Source organism: Epinephelus lanceolatus, chromosome 3, assembly GCF_041903045.1.
Source record: "Epinephelus lanceolatus isolate andai-2023 chromosome 3, ASM4190304v1, whole genome shotgun sequence".
NCBI lineage: Eukaryota > Metazoa > Chordata > Actinopteri > Perciformes > Serranidae > Epinephelus > Epinephelus lanceolatus.
Window position 1 is genome coordinate 49,158,743 of NC_135736.1, and position 22,007 is coordinate 49,180,749.

General features: G+C 41.8%; 1 protein-coding gene across 20 annotated transcripts in view; it reads right to left on the reverse strand.

Annotated features, from left to right (window-relative positions):
- Positions 1–22,007, reverse strand: part of LOC117255908 (NACHT, LRR and PYD domains-containing protein 12-like) — a 69,894-nt gene that overhangs the window by 47,401 nt on the left and 486 nt on the right. For 11 of the 20 annotated variants that reach the window (XM_078166660.1, XM_078166652.1, XM_078166645.1 and 8 more), the window contains exons 2-8: positions 18,777–18,859; positions 14,780–14,833; positions 13,639–13,725; positions 4,142–4,261; positions 3,940–3,993; positions 1,074–2,826; positions 794–967 (exon numbers count right to left, since the gene is read on the reverse strand). In XM_078166660.1, coding sequence (XP_078022786.1) covers positions 794–967; positions 1,074–2,826; positions 3,940–3,993; positions 4,142–4,261; positions 13,639–13,725; positions 14,780–14,833; positions 18,777–18,859 — 2,325 coding nt within the window. Of the gene's footprint in view, positions 1–793; positions 968–1,073; positions 2,827–3,939; positions 3,994–4,141; positions 4,262–4,541; positions 4,841–13,638; positions 13,726–14,779; positions 14,834–14,964; positions 16,361–18,776; positions 18,860–18,973; positions 19,499–22,007 lie in introns of those variants that run through there. The other 9 variants (XM_078166648.1, XM_078166644.1, XM_078166641.1 and 6 more) reach the window with 9 other exon arrangements.

A 22,007-nucleotide genomic window follows, 5' to 3' on the forward strand; every position in this document is an offset into this window, starting at 1 on the left:
GATGTGGCACTTTTCTCTTTATGAAAGTAACACGGCGATTATTCAACCAACGAGAATTTGGTCGGACGAGAGCATAGCGACCAAATAATCGACCAGTCGAGCAGGAGACTACAGCCCAATTTTTTTTATTATACTCTCAAGTCGCAGAGCCGTACTTTGGACAGCTTTGTGCAGAGGGCTCCACCATGTTCAACTGAGCAAGCAGTTGAGTTTACAGACAGCAGATGCATCATCTGATCTGTCACAGCTGTTAAAGTGCAAACAAATGTTTTTGCAATTAAAGCAATAAAAATATTGAATTTTCAACAAAGCAAACTAATGTGTTGCTCATTTCTCTCATTTCTGAGACTTTTTATTGTTTTCTCTTTTACATATGACTTTTGCCCTGAAATGAAGCCAAAGTCATTTAATGAAAACAGGCAGTATTTCTGATCCAATTACTCCATTAATCGCTGAATAATCGATAGAATACTTGATTACTAAAAGAATCGATAGCTGCAGCCCTACATTTAATATTCAAAAGGTCAAAGGTCAGCTTCACTCTGACATCATGATATTTTCTGACCATTATTCACCTTGAAACTGTGCTGATCTTGTTTTGGCAAAAGATTAGTTTAAATCTTTGAAGATTGTAAATGTGCGTGATCACCATGTGATATGAGACATTTAAAGGTAAACTCTCGTCTATGTTTGCTGTGATATGAAGGAAAACAGAATCACTCTCAGTGTAAGTGTCCATCAGTCAGTATTACTTGTCACTTCACACACTAACTGTGCATCTGGATGTTCTCACCTGAGTCTCTGGAGTTTGCAGTTGGGACTCTTTAGACCGTCAGAGAGCAGCGTCACTCCAGAGTCCTGCAGTTTGTTTCTGCTCAGGTCTAACTCCTCCAGACTAGAAGACTTCAGGCTGAGAGCTGATGAAATGTACTTGCAACATCTGTCAGTGAGGTTACAGCCACTTAACCTGAAGTGAAAAACAAAATGACTGTTAACATTTTACAGACACTCCCCTCTGTCCTTCTACTCTTAAAGCTTCAGAGCTGTTGGGTTTCTTGAGGTCAGATACTTACAAAGCTGTCTTTGATGCTTTGAGCACTGGCAGCAGCCTCCCCAGAGCTTCATCTGATCCGTAGTATTTCTTCAGGTCAAAGACATCCAGGTCTTCACCGGAAGCGAGCAGGTGAAAGGCCAGAGCTGACCAATGTTCAGGTAACAAGTTACCAACATCTCCTGAGTTCTGGTACTTTTGGACTTGCTCTACCAGAGACCGGTCACGCAACTCATTTAAACATTGGAACAGATTGATGCTCTTGTTGACGTTGGAAAGTTCCTTGATCTTCTTGTGAATGTAGGTGATCGTCTTCTGGTTGCTCTGTGGACGTCTCTCTTTGAATCCAAATGCTTTCTGAAGAAGCTCCTGATTTTTATCCTGTGACAGACCGAGCAGGAAGCGCAGGAACAAGTCCCATTTTCCATGATTGTTGGCCAAAGCTAAATCCACTGCCCTCTTGTGGAGGAGGATGATGGGAAGTTCTCTCTTGAACCTCTCTCTCAAACTTCGCTTCCCAGGAAGCAGATTTTTTCTGCTGTTCAAGAAGGTCTCTAATACATACAGCGCTGCCAGAAACTCATGAACAGTTAAATGTATGAAGGAGTAAATCTCTTGTTTGTGAAGACCATATTCTTTTCTTATAATCTGTGTGCAAAGGCCTGAATAAACTGCAGCTTGTTTCTGATCAATGTCATAACTCTTCAAGTCCTTTTCACAGAAGTTGATGTTGTCCTTCTGTAGCTGTTCAAATGCCAGCTTTCCTAATTTCATGATCACATCTCTGTTTGTTTCACCTTCCTGATAAACCTTCAGCTTTGTCTGGGTGATCAGGAAGTGTGTGTACATTTCAGTCACAGTCTTGGGCAGCTCACTTTGTTTTATTTCTGTGAGGAGTTTCTGGAGAGTTGTGGCTGAAATCCAGCAGAAGACTGGGATGTGGCACATGATGTACAGACTTCTCAGCGGCTTTGACTGAAGATGATCGAGGATCTTCTGAGCCATAGTCTTGTCACTAACTGTCTTCTGAAAGTACTCCTCCTTCTGCTCATCATCAAAGCCTCGTACCTCCGTCACCCTGTTGATGAACTCGGTAGGAATCTTAGTGGCTGCAGCTGGTCTACTTGTGATCCAGACTGAGGCCTTGTGTAGCAGTTGCCCTGTGATTAAGTTGGTTAGCAGGACGTCTAGTGTTGTGGTCTCTGTATCATCGCGCCACGTCTCATTCTCCTCAAAGTCCAGAGGTAACTTGCTTTCGTCCAGGCCGTCGAATATGAACAAAACTCTTGAACTGTTGTAGTCTGACGTTGACAAATCCTTCACTTCTTTAAAATAGTTACCTATCAACGTCATAAGACTCCAACGCTTATGTGTTATTAGATTCAATTCTCTGAATGAGATTGGAAATATGAAGTCAATAGTTTGGTTGGCTTTTCCTGTTGCCCAGTCATGAGTGAATTTCTGCACAGCCACAGTTTTTCCAATGCCAGCGATTCCCTTCGTCAGAATTCTCTGTGGAGGATCTTCTTTGTTTGATAAAGGTTGAAAAATGTCATTGAGCAGGATTTTCGTCTCCTCACTCGGACTCCTTTTACATTCTAATTCAACCACTTCATGTTCATTGTTAACCTCCCCACTGCCTCCCTTTGTGATGTAAAGCTCTGTATAGATTTTGTTTAAAGGAGTTGATCCATCTTCCTCTTTTCCCTGAGACAGATTCTTTGTTGTATTTTCAAGGAAAGATTTTAGATCATCTTTGCACCTTTGGATGTTTTCTGAAACATTAATAAAGTCATCGTTACATTATTTTCTTGTAGTCTCCCAAGTTAGTAAATATGGTATGTATATGTGCTAGGGTTTTAGACAAACTCAAACAGAAATAACGCAAGAACTGAGTCTGAGCCAGCCGGGGGCCAGACTTAAATGTGCCTTTTGTTTTTTCTAAGATCCAGTTTACTTGGACAGATATGAGGTCTGAATAAGTACAGGCAATATTTGTGAATGAACCCAACAGGACTAAAAAAAATGATGGATAAATAAATTAATAAATTGGTAACACTTTCTATGAAGACCACATCTATAATGAATCAGAGGGGCATTCATAGTGAATTAATGCGCTTATAATGCTCTATGACCACACTCCTGAACACACATAATGATTACTGATGCACTTAATCAACAATCTTAAAACATTGTTGGTGCCAAGTGTGATGCATTTTCAAGTATTTAAAAGAATCTATGCTGCATCATAAGAGATAAATGTCTATCATACACTAGAATACTTTGAAAATACTTTAAAAAGAATAAAGTCTGACACCCTTTTACATCTACAGTCAGTGTGTCATGAGTCAGACAGTTTTTAGTCACAGCATAAGATTTTGCAAAAACTTACAGAGTCACTATTTTCATGATTGTTAGTTTCAAAAAGGAAAAATAAGGACAGAAATTGTTGCAGCCCTCGAAATCTCCAGGGAGTATGCTATGTGCTATAGCTAGCTAGCTAACCACAGTCCACATTTCAAACAAGGCTGCTTTAGATAACGTTTGAAAGTTTGATCTAAAGATGTCCAGCTTCACTCATATAAGTGGTTACATGATGAGATTTTTGAAGCTATTAATCTTTAGTTGAAACATATGGTGAGCTCGTAGGCTGATAGCAAACATTCCAGTAGCTAACGAGAAAGGAAAATGTCATGTTAACTAAAAGACGGACAGATGACCGGGCGTAGAAAAAAAATGATGGTCACTGACTGCTGGATGGTAATGTCACATTTTTAGCTTCGAAATCTCCACAACACCTTCATTAAAACTCTCTCATCATGTTTTAATACCAGAAGTTATGTGAACTTTTTGTCCTTTTGTTTGTGGAAAAATCTGCTGACACAAACCTTTGTTTTTGGGAGAAACAGCACCCGCCTCATCTGTCCTGCCAGGAGACGTGCCTGAAACACAAACGTGCAACATCTCTTGAGAAATACAAAACGTAAAGGCATTTCTTGGTTTTATTTTAATCATGCACATAGATAAACAAACAGACCAACAAATAAATATGGCATTTATCTGATTTATAAATTCAGGGGAAACTTTTACCGTGTGTATTGCCGACAATGATGGTCACATTCCCTCCTACATTCACACCGCTTAACTTAGGATTGATGATGACACCTCCTTGCTGAGCAGTCGAGCTTTCTGCTCCCCTCTGAGTTTGAGCTGATTGAGAACAGACAAAATAATCATGAACCAGGAACCATAACTCATCAACACCTAAAATATGCATGAGGGGTTCAGAGAGTTTGATTTAGCAAAGACCTGAAAGATCAAGAACAAATAAAGCTTAGTAAAAAAAAAAGAAAAAGAAATGAGACATGAGACAGACACACATTGACCAGACAATATTTGTTGGACTTTTCTTGACCTACAGAACCAAGAACGTAAAAAAGTTTGTTAATAAAAATGAAAATTATAATGGGACCAAAGTAGAAACACTGACTCTGCATCTTTGCTGCCAGATTTATTTGCACATCACACAGTGGAGGTGTTTGCATATTCCCATATGACCATGGAAGTTGTGTTGTAAGGGGGCAACGGCTCCTGGTAGTGTCACCACAGGCCCAGAATGGGGGCTTGGGGCCCTCTGTGGGAGACATGCCTCGGAGCAGCGGTGGTTGCCCGGTGGCTGGGCCCACACTCATGGATCCCAGTCAGGTTCACCCTGAATGGACAACATGTGGTGCCTTGTGGACCCACCACTCACAACACTGGATGTTAGGGTCGGGTGCATTGCCACCTGGGCAGTGACGACGGCATGGGCCTAATCATGGGGAAGGAGATGGTTCGGGAGATGGATCCAAAACTCTGGATAGGGGCTGAACTCACAGGTGAAAAGTACCAGGCAGGTCTGGGGACACTTGCTGAGCGTAGTCATGTTGGAGATGGTTCTCCATTGAGGATACAGGGCTTGAAGGCTCAGGGGAGACCTTGTCCATCTCTCTGGCAGACATCACATTAGTAAAGCTAATAGAACTAGATGTTTCAATCCCTTTGGTAAGTAGGTAACTCTTGAAGGTAGCAGTCGGTGTGGAGTGATGAAAGGGATGGTATGTATGTCATTGGGGTCATCTGGTGGGCACCCTGCTTCATCGACGTTTCGTTGATTGAAGCCCACGACGTTTCCAAAGGGCTCAACGATGTACCCAGCGTCCCAGGTACACCCCCCTCCATGCCATACCCTCCATGTCCCCCAATGGACTCTGCATGGCAGGGGTGTCCTTCTCCCTGAGGCAGGTGTACGCGTGGACGCATATCATCTGTCTTTATCTTGGTGCCCAGTTGTTGTCGTTCCGTTTGATCCAGAGCCAGTTGCTGCTTTTTTCGGCAGCACTTGACGCGGTCTTAAAAGCCTGTTGGAGGGAGCGGCCCCTCACCCTCTTTTTCCTCAACAGACTGGTGGTAAATGTTGCAACGAATCTCCTGCATCCCACCTCTACTGGGAAGATGATGGTCTTCCAGCCATTCTGGGATGCGTCAGCTGCCAGGTCAGAATATTTGTTTTTCTTCCTCTCATAAGCCTCTTCAACCCCATCTTCCCATGGTACTGTCAGCTCCACGACATAAGCCATCTTTGCTGTTGAAGACCACAGGACCATGTCTGGCCGGAGTGTTGTAGCCACTATTTCTGGGGGAAACACAAGCTTTTTATCAATGTCTACTAGGGCTGTCAACAAATATTCTAAATTCAAATTTAAATCCGAATTTGAAAAAAAAAAGGACCTTCAAATGTGAAAATTGATATTCGATTGTGGAGAAAAAAACCACATCACCGCAGCTGTCCTCTTTGCGAGTGGGCGTTGGCCTGGGCTGCTGCACTGAACGCACTGCATGACGGGTCAGAGAGGGGGGGCGAGCGAGAGGTCTGCGATCGTTTATAACGTAATGTTATAGATAATTGTTTTATGTGTTTTAATGTGTAGGTATGTAAATGTTTTCAAAGATGTTTATGTTGAAATAAAAATTGTTAAGAGGCATTCTTTTATATTGTGTACTCAATTTGCTATGTGATTGTACTGCTGTTTACTGAGAGGCAGTATTTTGTGTTCACCACAGTGAGGCGCAAGTCTACAGGTATGCTGCGTCATCACAGTTTTGTTTAGGCCATGCCCAGTCATGTTCTGTCTGTCAGAGGTCGGAGTTCATTCCCTCCGTGACTGAAGAAAATGTGAGGTCTTCAATAAATATGCCGTACAGGCTAAAGATTATTATTGCCTCCGTCAGATTATTCCCCGAGTTCAGCGCTGGTGAGGCTGCGGATCTCAACAAAAATACCTACAAGTAGTTATGTTTCCTTGTATTAATACATATACAAGTATGTTTCCTTGTATTAGTTTGCCCTCTTGTGGACATAATGTGAAAAAAAAAAAATTGAATGGTTCGAACTTATGAGTTATTTTTATAATGAATATTCGAACGTCATTTTTGAGCAGTTTTGACAGCCCTAATGCCCACTTCCAATTTCCAGACTGCAGGATGCTTGCATCCTTTGGTGTTGTTTGGTGCTCTTGACGTTGGCCTGCTGGGATGAAATATAGGAAGTGGACCTTTCCTGCTGATGTTTGTGGAAGGTTATTTGTGGTGGTTCGCCTCTGTTCCAGTGTTGATGCCAGCTCTCTGAGTACTTGGTTATGCCGCCAAGTATAGCGCCCTTGGGTGAGACTTGTAGTGCACCCTGACAGAATGTGCTTAAGGGATACAGGTGCTTGACACAGGGAACAGGCAGGATTTTCTCCGTACCACAGTTTCAGATTTTTGGGAGAAGGTAGCAGGTCCTATGTGGCTCTGATGATAAAACTCAGCCATGCTCCCTCCATCTGCCAGATGTCACGCCAGCTGAGCTTTTTCTTCTCCAGGCTCTCCCAGTTGGTCCATCTCCCCTGCCTTGCCATTGAGACGGCTTTGGCATGTCGCTCTGCCTCTTCCTGCCTCCTGATTTCCTCAACCACAAGTCGTCTCTTCTGCACTGACCGATGTTGCTTTGTGCCACAGAGGAGCTTTTGGGATGAGCTCAAGACCCGCTCTCCCATGCTGGACTTGGCCAACCACACCTCTGAAGTGAAGAGAAGACTTTGCACTCTGAACAGCTTCTGATGGAGTCCACTTCCTTCCCGTCACCACCTGGGGGGCGCTGTTTGAATGACTGTGTCCTCCCATTCAGAGAGGGTCATGTCCAGCCTTGCTTTGGTGCATTTCAATTCCTCCACGTGACCTGCAATTGGTAATTCCAATTTTCCATTCCCGTACAGTCCCATGGAACTTAGGCAACGTGGAACTCCAAGCCATTGTTTCAGCTGTGTGCTTACACCCGTTCCAACTTTTCCACTTGGTGATGGGGATCTCGTACACAGTTAAAGGCCACAAGAGTCTTGGGAGTATGCCAAACTGAAAGCACCATAACTTGAGTTTTCCTGGCAACAAGGTCTTATTGATGCGATCCATGTAGGTGATGGTACCCTTTTTTAGTTGTTAAACTGCTCGGTGTCTTTGAGCTTTGCGCAGAAGTAGTCAAAAAGCTTCAATATTAATTACTGTTATTGATTATTGAACCCTTGGTGCTATCTAGTGAACCAGCCTGTGTTTCCACCACTTTTGAGCAGAACCATTGTAATCAAGGGTGTGTCATCAACAGAGGGTGATGCACAATGATGCAGTAAACAGTAATAGCAAGATGGTAGATTGCATTGATTATCTGAGCTTTTGCTCTGTTACATTTGTTTTTATTCAAAAACCAATCATGGACCAACTATGAATGATGTGAAGACACAGAGGGCTAGTGTGTGCAAGATGCTTTCCATCCTGTAGAATATGACATGCCTAGTGATGTTATCACAGTTCACACTTCAGGTTCAGAGGTGCTCAAACTAAAGGGTGTCACATTGCACAGCCTCGCTGGGAAATGTTTTGCTGGGGTGCTGGTAAGAAAACTCTGGCCTATTGTCAAACCTCAGACTCAACAGGGGCAACGTAGATTACTTTCTGGTCATGGTGGACCAATATTATGGGGTACGCATATCTTTGCCTGGTGCAGCAGCACTTTTTAAGCTTTTGGCCTTCAAGAGAAAATAAAATAGCAAAGTAGTGCTTAGTCCTGCTTCATGCTACTTTGTTGAAAAAAATATATAAATCTAATAGAAATGCAACCTGATCTGACAGAAATACATGAAATGACCACGACCTCTTAACACTGCATTCCGTGGTACCACGGAAACAATGCCAAAGTAAAGTCAGTTAGGATCCTTTGTCGTGGTGGACACACGAATTCCCTGGTTCAAGTGTCCTTGATATTAAAACAGCAAATATATTCCTCTGCCATAATTTCCCCTCAATAATAATAACAGTAATAATAATAATAATAATAACATGATAGTTCGGCTGTACTAGATATTTGATATATTCAGTAGATTTACTTTTTTACAACCACAGTGACAACTCTACAACCGGAAGATCTACCGTCCCAAAAATGCAGTTTCTAGAGTACAGAGACATCCTCACTTTTTCTTAACATAGTTCATCTAGATGCAGTGTCATTACTAGTTCGGCTTTACTAGATATTAGATATATTCAGTAGATCTATCTTTTTACAAGATATAGATACATATACAGAAGATATATATACATATATATATATATGTATATATGTGTATATATATATATATATATATATATATATATATATATATATATATATACAGAACTACAACTATGTTGCTGATACATATCAAGCTGCATGGCGCGGTCCCAGGGAATTGTAGTTTTTAAAAAATATAAGTGTTTTTCCCAGATTTGGAAGTTGTAAATACTGAATTGAGAGTACGCTGTGGACTTTAAGGGGATGGTAAACACACTTGTGTAATCAGATTTTAAATATCTAATTTCTAAATGGGTGAAAATTAATTGTATCCATATTTTACCCATATCTGACAGCAGCCCCAGTTGCTGACTACACTCACATGATAGTTGAGGTCAAGAGCTCTGTATAACACTTGTCTCGGGTATGGTAAGAACCATATAGCAGCACCACAAACAGAAGGACAGTTTATAATAGGCAGAGTGGGAGAGTCTCTGGTGTCCACTCAACACACACAAACAGCACCCAGTTCAGTAATGTGCAGTGGTGTGAGGCTGGAGATTTTATTCTGGAGGGAGGTAATGATCCACAGGTGAGGAGCACCTTGATGAGGTGGGTGTGGCGGACCGGCAGGAGTGGGAGATGTGTGCACAGGTAATAGGTTGGCAGGTAGGTGTGGTTAGTGGAAATTTACTGGGTGAACTGGGAGAGTGGCATGTATGGCAGGTAAAATGTGCCCACTGTGACAATACTACCCAACAGCTTTTGAGAAACACAGCATAACTAGCTGCATGACTCGCACTCAGTCGGTGACTGGCCCGACACATGAAAAGGGTCACACACTGGAACTGGTGTTGTCTTACGATTTATGTGTAGGTATCAGTGAAATCTGTGACACATGTACGTCTGATCATCTGCATGTTTTATTAACTGCTACAGTCCCTTTTCCTCAGATTGCATCTTGTGTTGCTGCACACTGCCTACGTGTTAATAACTCTCTTTAATTGCATCGCAGTTTTCTACTGTTTTAAAAGACTCTATGCTTTACACTGTAAATGGCTGTTGTGATCTCAGTGCTGAGGAACTTGTCACCCTTGGATCTCCACTCTGATATCTTGGACTCCGTTGCCCCATTCGGAATAAACGCTTTAAACCTCATTGCCAGCCCTGGCTTAATCAAACTACTTGCACTCTCAGATGTGCATAGCTGAGAGAAAGTGGAAGTAAAATAAGGAAAAACAAATAAAATGTCATTGAGCTGTTAAAGCTGCCAAAACAAAGTTTATATTGTATCTTGTTTCCAATAACAGTCATAGACCTCGGGTTCTTTTTAATGTTTCTAACTCTTTAATAAATCCTTGTGATACAGATCATATTATTCAAACGCCCACACTTTGTGATAACTTTTTGAAAAATGTTATCAATGAGATTTTCTGCTCGAAAGGTCTTTCCACTTCCTTTGCCCCAGAGCTTTTTGTTTGACTTTTGTGCCCAGCTGTCTTCAGTCAGTTTGAGTTAGTGTTGTCCACTGTATTATTAGCAGTAGAGCATCATCTGCAGCCTCCAAACTGCCCCCTAGATAGCCTACGATTCTGCCTCAACCACTAAAAGAAGCGTTTAATACTATTGGTTCAGGTATTCTTGAGTTGATAAATGCCTCTCTTAACTCAAGGTGTGTTCCAGCTGGTTTTAAACATGCTGTAGTCCAGCCTCTTATCAAAAGAAAAACCTAGACCCCTCTGTTCTCTCTGACGTCAGGCCTACGGTGGAATGCACAAGTTTGGGCATCTGGGTCAACATTCTGTTTACTGTGAGTAGTTAAGTAAGTAGAAGATGAACTGATCTCCAAAAGCCATTGTTTTAAAGATTAGAGAACATATTTCTCTAATATTTTAATCAAGATTAATTTTTAATTTCAATCCTTGACAGTTCCAAAATAACAACAAAGGAAAAGGGACTGAAGCAAAAGTTTGGGCACCCTGCATGGTCAGTGCTCAGTAGCGCCCCCTTTGGCAGGTATCACAGCTTCTAAACTTGTTTTGTATCCAGCTCTGAGTCGTCCAGTTCTTGTTTGGAAGATTTCGATCCATTCTTCCTGCAAAAGGCTTCTAGCTCTGTGAGATTCTTGGGCCGTCTTCATGCTCTGCTCTTTGAGCTCTATCCATAGATGTTTAATGATGTTTAGGTCGGGGGACTGTGAGGGGCGTGGCCAAACCTTCAGCTTGCTCCTCTTGAGGTGGATTTGGAGCTGTGATACGGATCATTGTCCTGTTGTAGAAGCCATCCTCTCTTCATCTTAAGCTTTTTTACAGATACTGTGATGTCTGAAATTTAACTGAATCCATTCTTCCCTCTACCTGTGAAATGTTCCCCGTGCCACTGGCTGCAACACAAGCCCAAAGCATCATCCATCCACCCCCGTGTTTAACAGTTGGACAGGTGTCCCTTTGCTCACTGTGTCCAAAAACTTCACCAGTCCACAGGTCCTGTTTCCAAAAAGCATCAGGCTTGTTTAAATATTCCGTTGCAAACTTGTGACTAGAGATCAACCGATTTATCGTCCGGCCAATATATCGGGCCGATATTTGTTTTTTAAAAGGCATCAGCATCAGCCAATACCCGGGAGCTTTCAGACGATTTTTTATTTTTTTCCCCCGGGGCCTGATTTACAGACAGGCATATCCACAGGCAGCCCAGTGTTGCTGGAGAACACATGCAATTCATGCTTTCCCCTCCCCTGCTCGGTGCCATGGTTACAGCCTACTCTTTTTCTCTCTCTTGCAAGTCAAGTGGTGCTCACTGCAGAGCCAATGGGCGGGGCAAGTCCAATGGGCGGAGTTGGACCAGGTCCACCAGGTCCAGCTACGCCTTCAAGTTCAGTCCCACGACTTCAAGCAGCAGCGGCAGACTCGCGAAACGACAGTAAGTAACCCAACCTAAACTGAACTAAGATGTGTGTAAAATGTTTTCATAGACCTATCTTGCGATGTCGACATGAGCATTGACGTTATTCATTTTTGAGTCTGTGAAATGTTTATCGTGCATTAGGTGCGGTAAGTTACCAGTGTTGGGATGCTAATGTAGCTAACGTAGCTAACATGAATGAATGAATGAATGAATGAATGAATAGCTACCATAGCTAATATGGTTTTTATTTCCCCATCCCCCACCAAACATTGCGCTTGAATAACGCTACACAGACTTTTTAGCAAGTGTATTTGTATTAAGAAAACTCAACATAGCTTTTTTTGACATGTTTAAATGGTGTGTGCTTGTGTGTGTTTAACCTACACAGATGCATCAGACGATACTGGCGAGAGGGCAGGATCCCCTTTATTCCTCCTCTTTATTCAGCTCAGTTTAACATGATGTTTGAAATTGTATGGATCCTTGTGTTTTTCGCATGTCTTGGCCTGTCATTCCTTCTTAGAATTTGAAAGTAAAAACAGATAATTCACTGATGTCCTCGTATTGTGAACCTTTGAGAAGTATGAATCCCAAAGGTTCACATACTTCTGCACACAAGGATATTTAATGCATAAATAATCCAAATATATGCAAACTATTTGTGTTTTCTGTTAATCATGTCATGTTTTATCAGAAAATGCAGCATCAATGAAGATATAGTAATGAATTACGTCCAAAATATAACTTCCAAAAGGGTTCACAAACTTTAAATCACTCTTTGTAATTTGCCAATATGAATATGTAGATTGCTCAACAAATTATTAATATTCCCTCGCACCACAGCTATACGCTAATTATCTGAAGAAAGTTTGTTGTCTTGTTTTTTTCTTTCTCTCCTCTATCTCTGTCTTTCTTATTCTCTAATCTCTTATTTTATGTCAGTTAGTTTTGATCAGTGATAAACAAGGAAAAGGACTCTTTAGAGTGGGGTTGGCAATCACCCTGCGAGGGCTGGTGTGGGGTGCAGGTGTCTGTTCTACTACACTGTGTAAAACATTACTGTACACAAGACAGTTGATCAAACCTGTTCTTTCTACATTTTAGATTTTGTCATCATCAAGTAGCTCTAATTAAACACTTAACACACTGCAAACAATGATATGATGTGATTGAAATTAATTCACAAACAGCCTATATCTTAATGTAGTGGTGGCGGCGTGGAAGTACAGAGGAGTGGGGTGAGGAGCTCCGCCCTCTGTACTTGGAGGCGGGACTGGACCTCTGTGTCTGTAACCCCTGCCCCTCCCCCTTCTGCTCAGTGTTGCCAGATCTTGGGAGAGAAACAAACAACCAGGGCTATGGAAACAAGCCCAAAAGAAGACAAATCTTTATTGTATTCTTTCCATATTTCGTCCACCAAATAGTTCAAGAACCTCCATTAATCGCACATGACCGTCACCTGTGTGCATGCGGAGAAGCAGAGGGGCGGAGCTGTGGAAACATCCTGCAGTCTGACATACTAACATGCGTTTAAATAACTTATTAGACGGATATAGATGGAGACGTTTAGAGAGCAAGCCCAAATAAGCAACTCCACTTTAGAAACAAGCCCAAAAAACCGCAACCCACAACTACCAGTATTTGTAAGCGACTTTACAAAAAAACAAGGCCAAAGTCGCGGCTAATAAGCGGACCTGGCAACCCTGCTGCTCCTCCGCCGGAGAGTTGTCTGAAGTATGACGGGAGAAAATAGTCTATGCGTGGTTAAAGTTGAATCCAGCCGTGCTGCTGCTTGTTGTCTGACTTGTAGCTGTATTCAAACAGACAGTACATCCATACTGTTACACCACTGCTTTAAGTCTGTTGTGTCATTCTACTTCATATAAAGTGAAGCACTGTACAAATAGACTTTATTTTATTTGACCTACATTAACTGTAATTAGTAACAAGGTTAAACTGGAACATTCAACAGTAATGATAATGACATTATAATAATATTAATAATAATAAAAATGACAACATAGCAGTGTGTCAGAGACCACCAATAATTGGCTAAACTTACATTCTTCAGAGAGTGGAGGAGATGTCAGAGAAGGCCCCTCTGCAGCAGCTTCTCGGGGCTTCTCGTTCAAATATTGTCTCAGTGCATCTGGACAGATGTAGAGTAGATTTACCTCTTACTGTACAGTACAAGCAAAACATGTAGCTGCAGCAGACAGACTACTACTTGCACCAGTGATGTGTTCAACATAACATACATTATTATCTGGTTGTGATTATGCATTACTAAAATAAAAGAGGTTGCACTACAGTTATATAGTCACACATTAGTTTTACAGTTGTCCCTATTTGTTATCCAATTCCAGCACAATATCTAATGTGCTAAGTAAGAGGAGGAGCACTAAGCAGCCAGTAGTTCACCAGATAAAAACAGCAATAAACCAGCTCAGCAGCTGAACTCAATCCTTGGCAGTGATCACATCATTATCTACAGTAGCATTATTAGGCAACTTTGCTTTATTTCAACTTCGCAAGCTGCTAGCTCGTACAAATGAAAAGTCAAACGCCATTTTTTAATGTTATAAAAGATGACATACTTTGATACTGGGACCTCCGCCTCCTCTTTCCTCCGCTTTCTGTATGTGGCACCTGAGGGCTTGGAGGTCTTTTCATGATGACAAATTATGACCTCTTGTTGTCTGTCAGTCACAACCTACCTACCTGAGATGCGCACAGATAACTCGTCCCACCCCCCTCGCCCACAGTGACGTGTCTGAGCACGGTGCAGGACGGGTTCAGGGCCAGGTCAAATAATGACAAACAACAGGGGGGTTGTTGTTGTTTACTTTTTCTTTATTTGTTCTTTTTTTTTTTTTTCCAAGACAGAGCATGAGGAAAGGGCACCAGTCGGGGCTGCAAATTATTACTAGTATTTATTTATTTTATTTTATTTATTGTATTTTATTTTATTCTTTTTGAGGGCTTGCAGCTGCGCCCCTGCCAGCATGTGGTGCCCTAGGCCACCGCCTATATGGCCTATGCCAAGAGCCGGCCCTGGCCCTTCATTCAGAAGGCAAACCATCTCCACGACGCCTTCATTATTATTCACTCTATTTTGTTTTAATAACAGAAGGTCAACTTTTTTCAAATTTGGTTGTTAAAATCAGTTAAACATATTGAATGTTTGAAAAATGGGACAATACCTTTGGTTTCGGGAGGAACAGCATCACTGGTGTCTTTCCTGTCGGGTAGCTGGACTGAAACATAAACGTGCAGCATCTTTAGAGGAGGTCAAAATATTCAGAAACATTTTGGAGGTTACATTTTAAGCAAGTACATAATTAAATACAAATAAGGTTTGATTTATGAACTCAGGGGAAACCTTTACCGATTGTGTTGATCGTAATATCCCCTTCTGAATGGATATTGTGTAAGTGTGGTGCGCTGAGGGCACTTTTTCCATTGCAATGAGATAACTGCATGCTGCCATTAGCACACAACAGACTACACACCCAGAGGCAGCCTTTATTGTTGGGGGTGACTCCAACCACTCAGACTGTCATCCTCAAAGTCCACCAACATGTCTCTTGCCCCACTAGAGCACACAAGACCTTGGACCATGTTTACAACAACCTGGCTAAGCCATCCTCTGCATCTGGATACTGGACTTCCTGACCAACAGACCCCAGTATGTTACAGGTTATACAACCATACTTCCACCACCCTCACCCTGAACACTGGCATCCCACAGGGCTGTGTACTGAGTCCTCTCCTCTACTACCTCTTGACCTACAACTGCTCGACTGATGACTTTCACATCCTTGTATTTATTATATTCATCCGTAGCTTGGGGTTATATGGGGGCAGGGGAGTTGAGGGTCAGACATTTATCAGCACCCCATAATCTTCCTTGTTTTCCCAGCCTAATGTTGGCAGGTATGGAAGAGTCAGAACTGTTTTTTGTTTCTGTTGGGTTAATAATAGTGATGTCAGTTAGATTTGGGAGGGTCAGGGATATGGAATATTAAATCATCTATATTTTCTCAATACATCTTAGACTTTCTTACCCTCAGGTGTGCATTAACTACTGTACAGGTTAGCAGCAACAGAAAGACGCTAAACTGCATTTTGTTCTCACTCGTAGTCGGTGCCATCATAATAAAACTGAATCTAATTTAAAGAACCTAAAAATTGTTAATATGTAAAATGGTTCAGAGTTTAAGACCAAAAGGTGACATCACCTCAGTAGAAACAAAGTTCAGTTGCTGACTCTGCATATCTGCTGCCAAATTCATTTGTACATCACTCCTAAACAATTTGAGGGATCACACTCAGTGAATAAGAATTAAGTCATCAGATGTTTCCTTTTGCAATTTTTTTGTGCCATCTGCTTACTAAGCTTTGTTTAAATATGTAATTTAACCCTTAAAGATCAAGAACAAAAGCTAGTTTTAGCTGCAGGCGGCTGTCATGTTAGAGAACATCGAAGGTTTTGTACGGGTCATTAGGTGACAAAACAACACTTTGAGTGAGTCAGCCTCTAGTGTGACATATATCATACGTGTCAGCAGCTCTTTATAAAAAATAACAATGACATCACATGTCAATAACAGTCATTTAGCGTCCCTGTTATATGGCGGCTGATCTCGTCCTCTGCTCAGAGGGTAAGGAGCTCCTGGACCTCATTGTTTTCTCTTTTTGTGGACATTTTCAGCTGCTGTTCTTCTTCTGTGAGTTAGCTGCTAACTGCCAGCAGCTACGCTTAAAGGCCAGCTCTCCAATTTAAACAAAGGTAAGTGGACAAAACGCTTAACTCCTGTCTCTTTTTCTTTCTGCTGTCACGTCGACTCCAACAGGTGGGAATCAATTAATCAGTGGGTGCATGCACAAGGTGGGGCTTTTATAGCCTGGCGCATGCGGGCCACGTAAAGTGCTGTGTCTGAAAGATTATTAAGTTTCCACGTTGATTACCCCAGATGGGGATAATTCCCATAGTCATGATATAACGACTGGGTGGGGAGATAATCTTGATATGATGGAGACCAAGCCAGAGCCCTAACAAGCCCATTAACGTCTGAGACCCTGGGAAAAGTTGTCTGAAAGCGCAAATGTCTCGGGGTGCACAAGTCTTTGCACGGTGCTCCTTTCCTTCTTTTCACTCTAAAATCGTACAAAACAAAAATAATACATCAGTTTATGTTAAAAAGCATGTTTCATCTTTAACTTCATGCCTTTTGGAGATCAGTTCATCTTCTACTCACTTAACTACTCACAGTAAACGAACTTTTGACCAGGGGTGCCCAAACTTCTGCATGCCACTGTAAGTCAGGTAGTTTCTTACAGTCAGTAACTTCTGTTGTCACCAGTGATGCAAACAGTGTGTTTGGATGGTTATTTAAGCTTCCAGTGCATTCCTCTGTTATAATATCCCACTGTGACTTCAGTTCAATGTTAGTTTGTTAGCTTGTGTGTTGTAGCTTTAAGCTGGAGATCTGCTATTGAATGCTATTAAATGTAATATGTGAACTGTCATTGATATCTACATTGTATTGTTAACGTTTCAGAACCACACAAACTAAAGTGATCAGCTGTTTCAGGAGTCATTATCTAATTAAAGTCCCAAAGGCTCTCTCTCGTTATTCATGTTTTTATTTCCTTTTCAGCTCGACTACTGTAATTCCTTGTATGTGGGTGTACAACAGTCGTCTCTTTGTCATCTGCAGTTGGAACAAAATGCAGCCATTCGTCTTCTGATTTAAAAAAGAAACCATGATCATAACACCAGTACTGGCCTCCCTCCACCAACTTCCTGTCCATTTTAGAATTGATTTTAAGATTTCATTTTTATTATTTTTAAGGTGTTAAATGGTCTGGTGCCGACTTATCTAGCAGAACGTTTGTAGCTTCATGCTCCAGTTAGAGCACTGAAGTCCACCAATCATTTGCTTCTGGGTGTTCCCAGAGCGAGACACAAAAACAGTGGTGACCGAGCCTGTGTGGTGGCCGCCCCAAAACTCTGGAACAGCTTCTCTACTGAAATAAAAACCTCTCAGACTGTAGAAACCTTAAGTCGCTGCTGATGACCCATCTCCTCTCCATGGTGTATGACTGATTTTTGACTTCTGTTATTGTTGTTTGCTTCTATTTATCTGTTTGAGAACTTTGTTGCTGTTCAGCACTTTGCTCAGCTGTGGTTGTTTTTAAATGTTCTCTACAAATAAAGTTTGACTTGACTCAGATGGTTACAAAAAGTTTATTTCAGGTGTGACAGTGGCCAAGGAATACTGCGCCCCACTTAATATCTTCCCTCTTTCTGTGTGTGCACACATTTCCTGTCAATAAAAGACAAAAAGGCCCAAAATAATCTTAAAGTGTTTCTTTTCTCTCAGACTGTCGAGGCTACAGAAATTAATCTGAAGAGCGAGTCATGACAAATATACTGATTAAAATGGAAGCATATCTGTCTCATCAGAGGGGTGTAAACTTCTCCTGTGTAGACAAGCTGTAAGGTAGAGATTTAATCTGGCAGGTTGGGGCATGTCAGGTGTGTCACAGTTTACACTTAAAGGGGAAAATGAGTGATAGGATGTTCAATATGTGACATTTCTCCAGTACGAAGCTAGGGCTGACCTGCCTACAGCCCGTGAGCGCGCGCTATATTAAATAATAGGGCACTCAGACAGCGTCAAACAACGTCAAAATACGTCCTCTGCCTGTTGCTGCTCCCTCTCTCTCCTCGTCCGCTCTTCAATGAGCTCTGCGTCCGTGTACGTCCGTGTACGTCTGTCTTCAAATAAATACGGGCGCTCATCAAATTCAAATGGCTCATCCAGATCCAGTTGGTCAAAATCGGGTCAAAATTCAGACATGTTTGTTGTGGCAAGTCAAAACACTCACTCAGAGAGTGAAAGTCTGGCTCTGAAATCTCACGTCTCACGAGATTTGAGTTGTTGCAGGAAGTTACCGCTGGAGTGACCTTACAAACGCCAGGAGTTACTCTGTTTGGAGTAGTCATGGCTGAATTTTAAAGCCTGAACCATTGTTTCCAGTCTGCGTCAGACGGAGCTGATCGAGTCACGATTACAGCAACAGAAAGGAAAGAATTCATTTTCACTGTGAATGTTTCTCTCAGTGTTTTGAAGTCGGAGCGCACAAACACAAATCAGTGACAGTTAAAAGGGAAGTAAACCACCATCTTACCTCGCTGTGATGTTTCTGGATCCACAGTCCCGCCAGTCGCACACTGGTTTTCCATCCTGCATTCTTTCACCCAGCTCCTCTGACTTCATCATCATCACACAGAAAATATTACAAGCACAATTATTATTATTATCATGATTACTATTATTATGTAATATTGTTGTGGATTTTCTCTAAAATAGGCTGACTTTTCCGACTTTTTATTTCGTCAGTATGTCTTAATAATGCACACATCTCCTATGCTGGTGTCTTTTCCGTTGTTTCATGTCCTCTTTAAATATGACCACAGTCAGTATGAGACTCAGCACTTCCTCTTTAACAGACACGCAGCACTCACATCCTCTTCTGAACGACACACAAGACACATTCTGCTGCTCCTGTGCATATTCATATCAAACCAAAACTGCCATTTCCACATAAACAACAGCGTTCCACCAATACTGTTTTAAGATAGAGCTCTATACATCTGCTGATTAACAATATTTTGCAGTGTTTGATATCTTTAAATATGATCACAGTAAGCATACATTGTTTTTTCAGAGAACTGTATTCTGGTCAGGTGAGAAGCCTCTGAAGCAGCATTTTACATGAAGCAGGCTACACACTGTTTCGCTCACTCCATGAGGTAACTCTTAGCCTTCACAGGTGCTTCAGTATTAGCTGTGCTAAATTATGCAGTGGGCTGGAATGGTTCCAGACCGCGTGTTTGACTTAAGGTTTAAATAACTTACCAAGAACAAACTCACACTGTGGTGGGGCTTTATTTAAACAGCTGACGTGACAAAAACATTTGTAAGGCTTGTGAAAAATGACAGCGTTAGATACACGTCTTATTTTCAGCAGAGGTGCTTTGCAGTAGGCTATAGAGTGTGACGGGGCTGACGTCAAAACCCGGAAGTTTAGCATCGCGCTGGTTCCCGAAGAGAAAGTGAATGTGATTTTTGCATTGCGTTTTGGATTATGTCAGAAAATAAGCTCTGTGGCTAACACAAGTTTATGATACTTACAGGTTTTGTTCAGCGAGATAATCTTCACATATGAACACCTTTCATACCGCATTTGAAGCTTAAATGCAATCGCCAGAAGTAAAAAGCTAACGTTAGGCTTTAACGGACTACATGACTACTCCACGGTCGCATGACTCTTGACGTCACCGCCACTAAGCTTTCAACTGATTTCAACCGCTTTATTTTAAAAACATTGTATAATGGGGAAATCGGACTGTTTAAGCTAAATAAGAAGCTGTAATGGCGGACTGCCAGCACTCTCGCCTGTTCAGGGGTGATGACGTTTAATGTCCCCGACAGGGTTTGTAGTCGTATTGAGCAACTTGTTAGCAACCGCCTTTTTTACGACACGTAAAAGCTTCAAAATTCACCAGTAGGGTATTTACTGACGTGTTTTATGTCGTAGAACAAAACCTGAAACTCGCTTAAGCTTTTGTTAACCACAGACCTTATTTGAGGCATTTTACCAAAATCCCATTCAAAAAACATTTTGACTTTTAGACGAGAGAACCGGAAGTGCTAAAAGCGCTAACGGAGTCCCGGGTTTACTGGCACACTGTATTGTTGTAGCAGTTGTGGTCCACGTTGCTGTTTGAAGTGGGACAGACTGTGAGCGGACAGGCCCAACTGCACCTCGACACCTTGGAGAGACCGTGGGGTTAACATTTGCTGTGGGGGTCCTAATCTAATAGGATGAGACATGCAAATATAAAATGTTCTCCAGACGGGATGATTTTAAGTGTACCTGCTAAAAATGCTTCTTTTGTTCAAACTGTGGTTATAAAGACTGACTTTCAAGCGTATTACTACAGCCTAGCTATCAAACCTACTGATACAGATCCCCCTGAATACATGTCACCTATGGAAGTGCGGATCTAGAAAAATATTTATGGGGTGGCAAGAGGGGGGCAGGAATTTTTGAGGGGTGGCAACATATGGCAGACGTATATATACTGAATTTAATCACAGTTATCACAGTTTGATGAGAAATAGTATGTTCACACTACATAAGGGCACGGGCTGCCATTTATAAACTCATACAGACAAACTTAATCTCATGCAATCAATGTCTTGCATTTGAGGTTTCATGTGAAACAGTTCATATTAGGAATAAGTGTTGAAGGAGGTTCAACAAACTCTGAGTCTGACCCTGAACTCTGAGTTGATTTACCCTGAGATGGGAAACTCTGAGTTAGCGGTTCCAGAACAGCTGATCTGAGTTAGTTCAGTCAACTCTGAGTATGTTCACTCTGAGTTAAGCCGACAATACCCATTTTAACATTTAAATAATTAGACCTACACATTATGTGCAATAAACATTTGGGAGCTGCTCTGACAGACTGACAGTCTGATCCTTGTGCACAGTGTTATAAAAATAATAAATATAAAAAGGACAGAGGTTTGATTCTGAGCTGAGGGTGAATTCTCGCTGTGTAATATTTGAATGTAAAGATAAAAGCTGATGTCCAAAGAAATGACTGATGTGCATAAACTCAGTAACTTCAGACAGTCCTGAGTGACAAACTAATATCCAGCAGGATTTAGACTGTGACAGACTGTAAATCTCCGCTAATGAATGCGCTTCGATACAAGCTTTGACACGGACTGAATGAATGAGGAAATGAAACAGTGTGTAAAAGGGAGGAGACAGAGAAAGTTGCCATGGTGACTGACTTAGAGTTTCCCTCATTTCAGGGTTAACATAGCCTACTCAGAGTTTCCACTAAACCCTCTTTCTGGAATAGGCTACCCCTCTGGCTCCGCTCAGTTTTCCAGACAAAGCAGTCTCTTGCCGCTCTGGCGTTATCTCGTGCTGCATTCAGCGCAGTCGGACATTGGAGATTCTTGCTCGTAAATGTCAAATTGGCCATAACTTTTCTTTGAATTTGTTGCTGCCAACAGCTGCTGCAATTGCTGAAGATTGCGGTAGATCCGCCCATGTGTATATCATGAGTATGATAGAGCGTATGAGAGGCGCTTCTCCTGAGGAACTGTCCTCTGTACGTGTTGGACGTCACTGTGTGCAGGTAGAATGGCATAAAAATGGAGAAAATGTTGTTACTTTCTCTCACTCATGGTTCAGTGCAGTCCACCATCAGGAGCTTTTTCATGCACAGCTCACGACACTCAGCACTTCCTCTTTAACAGACACGCAGCACCCACATCCTCTTCTGAAAGACCAGTCTGTATGCTTGTGGTCACAGCACTCAGATGAAGCAGGAAC